Source organism: Trachurus trachurus, assembly GCF_905171665.1.
Source record: "Trachurus trachurus genome assembly, chromosome: 1".
In the NCBI taxonomy this organism is placed as follows: domain Eukaryota; kingdom Metazoa; phylum Chordata; class Actinopteri; order Carangiformes; family Carangidae; genus Trachurus; species Trachurus trachurus.
This window is the reverse complement of record NC_139891.1, coordinates 12,602,453-12,611,551: the sequence shown is the minus strand read 5'-3', so window position 1 is coordinate 12,611,551 and position 9,099 is coordinate 12,602,453. Positions and strand designations below refer to the sequence as shown.

Below are 9,099 nucleotides of genomic sequence, written 5' to 3'. Positions count from 1 at the left end.
GACCTTTCCTGATAGCTAAATGGGAAAACACAATAAAAAAGAAAAAACAGCTAATATTTGTTTTTAAAACACATTCTGCCAACCTCAGCTTTAATATTGGTTGATTAAAAAAGCACCCGGGCCAATGACAATCAGTCTCTCATGAATTCTCCTTCTCTTCATTCCATTGTGATTGTTTTTAGCTCATAGGCAAAACTTACACATGCTGGTTTTGGATTGAAACACAAAGGGCTGCAATGTTAAAACACCGTCTTCTCATAGTGTGATGGATCTAATGAGCACACAAATGTCCTGTCATCATCCATTAAACATGTGGGCTCCCCCATCTTACCAGCCTTCAATGTGTCTATTTCCATAAAGTTCAGGGTACCATTGTATATGTGTTTTATTGAGGTTTGAACTTCTTTCAACACACTTTACCATAAAGTATCAAAAACATAAATGAGAAGGCAGCAGCAGTTCCAGCAGTATCGTGACAAAGTCAATATCAAATTAAATCTTAAAGGAGGAGAAAGTATAAAAATATATGTGCTGTCAGTAACATGTGTAATAACTGGATTCTAGTTTCTGATTGGTTGAGCTGGGCCCAAAATAAGAAGTTATTTCAAGATAATTTACATCTGATAACATGACATCTGTATATATCATCTGTATATAACATAACAACTGTTCAAACTCATCAATTATGCGTAGCACATCCAGATCACATGTTAAAGCCAGGTGTGACGGGCGCCATCAGTTTAACCACTAACATTAAAAAGGGAACTTTGGGCTCGACTTTGAAGGAGTAAATATTCCAAAGGAGTTTTGTTACAGTTATCAACTTCTTACCGCTAATTGTAACTTAACTGATCAGCACAGTGTGTGACCTCATGTCAGAACAGCACATTCTCCGATGGTGTGAACAGATGACCACCACAACCTGAGGTCTCCATCCTCCAGTCTGCAGCAGACGGTTCTTTAAACATGTGATGACACCAGTAAACAAGTGCAGGGGAGAAACTGCTGACAAGTCGATGATGGTGTGAAGACATTTCAGTGAAAAGCAGCAGGACAACCTGACGTCCAGCTGCTCAGTCCACTACATCTCAGGTTGAAGCAAACACTGGTACATGTCCCTGCTTCAGTGTAATCCCAGTACAACCACTGTCAACTCCACCACCCCGTCTCAGCTGGTGTTGCTGCTCGGTGACGTTGCTGTGTTGGTCTGTCCATTGATCTGGTCACCGCCATCATCCTCATCGGCATCTGGCAGGTTAGTCCATGTGAAGCGGCTCTCACAGAAATAGCACGCCTGGTTAACAACTATCTTTAGTCCTTGGACACGTTTTCTGACTGAACATTGTTTGTTGCATTCCCGGCACGACTTGAACATCTGGAGGATGCACTCTTCATCAACGATGAACTCTGAGGAGCTGATGAGAAGAAGATAAAGGTGTTAGTCACTTCAACTCAGCACTGAAAGCTGAGGATGACAAAAGTTAAGAGGGACGGAGGAAATCTCATCAGCATACCTTCCCAATTCCACTGTGTAACGTCCATCTCCCACAGTTAAAGTGGTACGGATCTCCTCATGCTCATCTTCTTGAATATCTGCTTGTGGATTAATTTTAAACAGTTAATACCTTACTTTTACAAGAAGCTAGTTGCTTGTAACCAGAAAGGCTTTGTTAATGTAAATGTGACTCACCTCTATTTACTTCATTTTGTGACTGCTTGTTCCTTAACTGTTTGTCTTGGCCGCCTGCTCTTTGAGGGGCTGCAACTTTTTCCCTTGAAGCCTTAAAATGTGACAAGGCATAGAAACCCATCAGCACACCACTTAGAAGGCACTGTTAGTGTAACAAGGACAACAGCATCTTCAGTCAGATGTTATACACAGGAAACAAACAGCAGGACATCCCATACAGGAAGCTAAGAGCCCATCCACACGGATAAGGGTTTAATGAATCCGCATACGTTTTTTATCGTTTCGACGTTTGGGCCAGATGGAAACAGTGTTTTCAGGGGGTGATAACGGTATTTTGTGCAAAAGGGAATCTGAAAACATCGCCCCAGCGTTTTCATGCAGACACCCTGTCTCACCCTGGCATTTAAACTACACGTTCAAGTTCACACACGTTCGAACGTCAGTTTCCACCTTTGAATGTTCCCTTTTTTTTTTTTTATTAACAATTTTTCTTTATTTGTTTTAGTTATCAATGTTAACAATACATTGCAATACAATCCCCTCTGGATTATAGAGAACAATAAAAAACAAAAAACAAACTACATTAAATACAATCATCAAGAACAGAGCCTGTATACAATTATATAAAATCAAGTCTCTCCTTATATAATTACCATTTCCCTCATCATTTAGCAAATAAGTGTTCTTTCACTTTCAACTTGTATGTGAGATGTTCCATCGCTAGTATATCGTCTATAATTGACATCCATTGTTTGTTACAAGGGGGGTCAGTCTTGAGACAGTTTTTAGTAATGGCCTTCTTCCCAGCCACCAAAAGAATCTTAATCAGATATTGGTCTCCTATATGCACCGATCCATCCAAATGTCCAAGGTACAGAACAAGACAAGACTTAGGAATCACATATCCCAGCACATTGCAGAGAACTGAGTGAACATTCCCCCAGAAGGGCTGTATATTTGTGCATTTCCAAAAGATGTGTGTGTGATCTGAATCTATGTCATTACACAGTCTCCAGCATGGCTGGTGAGTACCCAACTGTTTGCTTTTGATTCTAGGTGTGATAAAATATCGAATTAGATTCTTCCAATTAAATTCTCTCCATCTCAGTGACTGTGTAGTAGTTTGGTGTGCTTTCCACAAATCATGCCATGTCCCTTCTGGAATCTCTAACATAACATATAATGTTGACTCTATTTTAGATTCCATTAAGCAGCCATATAAAACAGATACTGCTTTTGGGATGAATGTTCCCATTTTTAAAATAATTTGAATTCTGTTCTAATGGCGAAGTTCATTTTGACAGCCTTACTATACACTATGAATTAACAGGAAGATGTGATAACTCTCCCATCACAAGAGATCAGTCAGTTCAACGTACCTTTCCATTTTCAGATGAATAGACAACAGGAGCAGCACAAGTCTCTTGTTTGTCTTCGTTTGATGAACTCAAAGGGGATTCACAATCCATACTGTCACTGGACAAACAGAAAACAAAGAAGCACCAGGTGATAGATGAGTTTTCCTATTAATATGTGTGTTTAGGCAAGCTGAGTTTCTTTGTTTGTTAGTCCAAAGAATCTCAGATTCTGCATTACACAGGAACAGTTGGATGAGAAATTAAACATCTTCAAGTGTCTTTTACACCAATAAATGCTGATACGTTTCACCTAAATAAAAATAATAAATAAATTTTAATTTTAATAAATAAAATCTATCTTGTTCCAACCAATAAAAGCTAGGCATCAATTATAAATGGATTAAAAGCAATAATCAGTGACTTTTCCCAGGGCTCCAGACTTCATCTTTCAGTAGTTGACTGCTGTGCCAAAACAGAAATGATTGATTAAATTTCTAATGAAACATTTCACTATGTCCAACACTCTGGTCCGAATAAAGCCATTGATTACTGAGCCAATAAAGCTGTTGTCTTATCAGATACCAATGTATCTAACAAACCTGCTCACCAGACTCACTCACCACGTCTCAACTGAATCACGTCTGTCAGACTTCAGCGGCTCGGGTCGATTCTCTGAACTGGGCCGAAGGTTACTGCAGTCATGGGAAAAATGTGTTTATTAGTGTGTTTATTCACATTTACACTTCTTGGAAACATGCGACACAAACACGTTTCTAGTTGTAGTGGTGGAAGTAGTTTAGTTCACATTAACATCCGTCAAGACGGTGCCATGTCAGCATCTGTTCAAGCTGCCTCCATGAGTTGAACACGTGTCCGATGTTTACCCGGGTGCCAGACCGGCTTTTGTCGTAATTCCGTATCGACTCACGAGTTGCCGCTGATAAAACCTTTGTTTTCTTATTAGTTTGACTTTTTAGTAGACTTCGGGTGGTGGTGGTGGTGGTGGGTCGTTTGCTGCACGTAGCAGAATCCATTTCTACCCAAACACTAGTTTGAATTGACTGCGCTCGTCTTCTTCCCGCATCCAAGTGAGGACGCGCATTCAGCATGACTGCGCGGGACCACAAATTGCAGCACATTATGCAGCACACGTGGGTGGGCTCCTTCTTTTTGGTTTTGAGCACTCGATCCGTGATGAAGAGGCTCCAGTGAAGCTTCGACACCTTGTTCATTACTTAGTGCTCGAGTAGGACATCTAGTGGTCAATAAAATGAAGTGAAGCGCAATCGAGATGTGTCAATAATTGGTTTGTGGATTGTTTGGGAATTGATTTGCCATGCACATTACTGTTCGACAGTGCTACATGGTTGTATGGTCTGAAGCTGACACAATAAAATATAAATGAAGCCATGTTGAAAACCATGTTTCCTATTTTAATTGTAGTAGTATAATTAGCCGGATATATTATGCTATGAATCATATTCAATCCTAAAACAAGTCTAAATAGCCTATGGCTTAAAATGTTAAATGGTGTGTAGACTAAATTGCAAATGTGGTCTCATTTCAAAAGAAATTAATTAAATGACGATGATGTACAGCCCAGGATTCAATCTCACTCCAACTCTACGACTTCAGCTAGGAAATTGCATCAGTCGTTTAAGTGATTTCACTAAAGTTAGTTACTCCTTCAATGATACTTTGTCAATTCCCACCAATGTGCATGTTACAGCGCTTACATCAACTGTTTTCAGCTACTCCGAGTATCATTGTTTAGTAATGCAACACTGTCAAACAAAATCTCTGTTGACTTGGTCTTCCTTGCTTCGAAGGCTCAGCCCAGCTCGGCTCTACCAAAGAGCTGAGACAACTAAACCAGTGACAGGTGATTCACGTGACGTCCAAAGCACTCAACTGCTCCGGACATCACTGGTGTGCTTCAAACGTCACTAATCCCGTGACCAAACCACGCATCGGCACAGTGGTTCTATACAACTGCTTCATGAGCTACCGTGCAAGTGTCGGAGCCTCGGTTGTTAGAAGACCTATTCATCACCCATTTGCATTAAAAAACTTAAATTAAATGCATGTTTAGTTTTTCACAAATCCTGTCCCAAGTTCCTTTAAGGTATCACATCATTTACCACTTCAGCTACTACAACTGGAAATGGTACACAGTGACAGTGCCAACAGAAACTGAACAATTATAAGATGTGTGTGTCACACTGTTCCAGGGAAAAGGGTAGCATATGTGAAAAAAATACAGAACAACAAGTAGAGCATTCAAAGGTAACTGTGTGTTAGCACTTACACACTCTGACTGAGGATGTTGACTCCATCCTCATCAACAATCTGGGTGTCCTTCACACTCATGAAGTGCATGCTGCATGTTATAAGTGAAAAAATGATAAAAACATGAGTAACTCAAACATGATCCCAACAAGTGCAAATACATGTGTAGGTCTAATAATGACCACAAGTAAAGTGCTGTGATTAGCTAGATATTAGCAAACATACTTGGTCTACAGAACAACCTGCAGAAATGCCACATACACAAAGATTACCTCTGAGATTTGGCGCCGTTGCTGGAAAGTGGTGGCCGAGGAGGTGGCTTGACGTTTCTGATGACCATCGTCTGGATTGATAAGCATGAACCGCTCAAGTGTTTTTCGTAACTGTAATAAAAAGGATGGAAGCTGTAAAAATTTGGCACCTTTTCATATTAAAATAAAGCTCTCTGGAGCTGTACTCAATTTCCCCCTATTTCTAACAATACTTTTGCACTCCCTCATTGTTCCTAACCATCTTAGGCTTAGTCGAAGATCATTATACCCTCCCCCAACCCCCTCACCAGGGATGACCGGACATTACTACATTCCCACTTCTTTTCAACCGCATCTGTAACTCTTTTTTTTTTTAATACTGTATTTACAGTTTTTAATTTTACAAAACCCACCACAGTAGTCAAACATAAAAGAAAATAGAGCAAAGGAAGAGGGGGGAAAAGGGGAAAGTTGTAATTTTACATAAGTGGACTTACAGAATAAAAAACATAGTTGCAGTTGTTTAAGTAAAGCAAGTACCATGTGAAAGGTTGAGTCAGGCATCACACCTGACACTGGGCCAATTTGGGCAACCTCAAGGTAAAACACTAAAGGCGGACCAAGTGTGTCCCATTTCGGCAACCGTATTCCAAGATGGCGACGCACTTGGCAGCCTTCTTACAGTGGTTTCTCATATTATAGCCAAACGTTACTATATGAAACATGAAACTTTGACAAGTTTTATTGGTGCATTTTAGGCAAAATTTCGGCTTTATTAGCTGGCATTTACTGTGACAAAAAGCCGGCTTTTACAGCGACTTTGACAGTTAACGTAAACATACTTCTGTACCAGCGACGCTTGGGTACACATAACAACACAAACACTACACATACAGTGATCTCACTCCTCCGGTGGACCTGTTTGTTTACGTGGACTTTGACAGCTACTGAAACCACGTAAACATATACAGTTCTGTACCAACGAGGCTGTACGTTAGCAGGAACTCTAAACCGAGTGAAAAACGTTAGCTTTGGGCTAATTTAGGCAGTACAGTCGACTTACATGTCGAGGAGAACGGTGGCCAATTCCGCGTCCCTTTTAAAATCTTTCTCCTTCATGAGCTTCTTCCACCTGGTGAAGGCTTTCCCGATGTTAACCCGATTTTTTTGAATGCTCCGGTCACGCTGCCTTTTAACTTCCCTTTTTTCTAGCGATGGTAAAACTGGCTCCAGTGCAGCATATGCATGGTCCTGCATTATGCTGCAGTTGTGCAGATTTGCCGGGGTAGTAAGTTAAGCCTCCCGCGCTGAACTTCTCCGGCGTCTCAAGCAACAACTCAATTAATGACAGTTTCCATGGAGCGGGTGAGTCCACCACTGACCTCAGCTTGGGTAGAAAAAAGGGGAAGGAGCAGAATGGGGCGGTGTTTAGCGCACCCGCCCCATTAGTAGGGGGGGCAATGTATTTCCGTAATTTTGGGATGTTAATTTTTGGAGAGTGATTGGAATGTCTTCTTGAGTGAAAAAAAATGTCTCAATTTTTTCTGACTTTTTTTTATTTATTTTTTTTACTTTTCTCTCAAATTTGATATTTTGAACCTTATTTGCACCATTAAATATGATTACAATGGTTAAAATCCTACTATTTCCATGAACTAAAATGAACTAAAAAGTCCTCTTTTTAGTTGTGATTATAGTATGACAGATGCCATTACAAACAAACATTTTAATAAAGAACACAATAGTTATTGATCTTGCTGAAAATGTTGACCTTTGCAGGACCTCACACCTTACCCACAGTTACCACCAGCAACAGAATATGGATGGGAGGCAGAGGGAGGTAAACATGGTGACAACACAGGATCCCCCAGCCCCAGCCACCATCATACATCTCATCAAATGAGGCTGCAAGAAAACCATTTGCATGTCACACTGTTCTTGCAGGTCTCAAAACCTCAACTGCATTGAGATGTGCCTGTGTGGAGCAGATGAAGAGGTCTGTGCAAATGTCAGCCAAGGACATCTGATGGCAATTGATGAAGATGAGTATGATGGTGATCCTTCCATTTAAACAAAGTTACTGAAATCTGTTCTGTCATGGAATGGATTTTGGTCTTCAGGTCTGGATTGATTTATTAATAGGCATGTTTAAACAACTTTGACATTTTGCAAAGGTCAAAAATGATATGACTTGAAATTTTGTTCTTTTTTCAGCAAGATTAATAACTATTGTGTTCTTTATTAAAATGTTTGTTTGTACCTGTCAAATACTATTAAATATAATCACAACTAAAAAGAGGACTTTTTATTTCATTTTAGTTCATGGAAATAGTAATTTTAACCATTGTAATCATATTTAATAGTGCAAATAAGGTTAAAAATATCAAAAAATATATTACATATAACATATTTTCACCCAAGAAGTCATTCACTCTCCAAAAATTAACATTGCAAAATTACAGAAATACATTGGCCCCCCCTACTAGTAGTGAAAAAAATGTGCAGGGCCTATGTAACTTACCTGTGTAGTCTATGAGATGAGAAATTGGTATTCTAACATCTGAGTGATGAATATGAACCAGTATTATTTTCCTTGTAGGCCTACAGATTTGAGCATTTTAGGTTTATAAAATCAGTATGTCACAATTCGTATACTTTTGCGAAAAGGAAGCGGTCATCAGCCCAGAAGTATATAGGCTATAGGTATAAGTAGTATTATTTTATGAAATTGAATCTATTTTGTGCATTACTTTGTAGTATTTATGTGGTGACAGTGCTGCTGATTCCTGTTGTCAAGGATAAATCAGGAAACGTATGCAGCTCACCTTTTATTGTGAATAGTGAATAGTGTGCCAGGGCTGACATCATAACCTCGAAGTTTATCATTGCCCTGGTCCGGAAGGGAAAACAAGCTACATCTGACGCAAGTTTATGATACTTACACGTTTTGTTCGAGATAACCTTTCCATATAAACACCGTTTAGTATTTGAAGCTTAAATGCTGTCACCAGAAGTAAAAAGCTAACGTTAGGCTAACGTTACTGCTACACGGTCTGAGAATAGGCTACGTTACAGTTACTGCCATGGACTAACGTTATACTTTCTGTCAATGTAAGGTTACAGCACAGAAAGAAAGACAAGAAAGAAAACTTACCAGTCTAACAGAAACTCCGCTACTTCTGCGTCGGTTTTAAAACCTCTAAGCTTCTTTAGTTCTCTCCAGCTGTCAAATGCTACTCTGCCCAGGGAAACTCGTGTAGCATTTGCAATTTTTACATAGTTCTGACGGTCTTTCATACTTTCAATAAAAGTTTTAGTTTTTTTGGGTGGTGGTTGACTAGGAGGTGCAGGTGGAGGTCGGAAAACCGGCTGGTCCTTCGGCTGTGCCATGATGCCTAGCTTTCTAGCTGCTGGCTGGCTGGCTGGCTGTGATGTGATGTAGCTACAAAGCGCTTGCATACTAGAGCAGAAAAAGGACTGTGTTCCCCGGTCCCATACAAAGTGGGGAACA

The 9,099-nt window shown here is 39.9% G+C and overlaps 1 protein-coding gene across 4 annotated transcripts; it reads right to left on the bottom strand.

Moving 5' to 3' along the window:
* Window positions 1-365: 365 nt before the first annotated feature.
* LOC311001286 (uncharacterized protein) lies at window positions 366-8,968 on the bottom strand. Of its 4 annotated transcripts, none has more exons than XM_083992333.1 (8): window positions 8,743-8,968; window positions 5,610-5,720; window positions 5,357-5,428; window positions 3,669-3,740; window positions 3,070-3,166; window positions 1,691-1,832; window positions 1,515-1,593; window positions 366-1,415 (listed from the first exon to the last, which is right to left on the bottom strand). In XM_083992333.1, exons 1-8 carry the CDS (start codon window positions 8,883-8,885, stop codon window positions 1,169-1,171), a joined length of 963 nt encoding a protein of 320 aa, XP_083848459.1. In that variant the 5' UTR covers window positions 8,886-8,968; the 3' UTR covers window positions 366-1,168. The 4 variants fall into 4 exon arrangements, with proteins under 4 accessions (XP_083848459.1, XP_083848457.1, XP_083848458.1 ...); XM_083992331.1 differs by lacking the exon at window positions 8,743-8,968 and adding an exon at window positions 6,652-6,929; XM_083992332.1 differs by lacking the exon at window positions 8,743-8,968 and adding an exon at window positions 6,652-6,929 and having other exon boundaries at window positions 1,691-1,781.
* Window positions 8,969-9,099: the final 131 nt, after the last annotated feature.

Coding starts and splice junctions, on each gene's coding strand:
- LOC311001286 (XM_083992331.1), bottom strand. CDS start 6,845: ATGCAGGACCATGCATATGCTGCACTGGAGCCAGTTTTACCATCGCTA. Junction 5,429..5,609: donor AACGGCGCCAAATCTCAGAG/GTAATCTTTGTG, acceptor TATAACATGCAG/CATGCACTTCATGAGTGTGA. Junction 3,167..3,668: donor CGTGATTCAGTTGAGACGTG/GTGAGTGAGTCT, acceptor CTGTTTGTCCAG/TGACAGTATGGATTGTGAAT.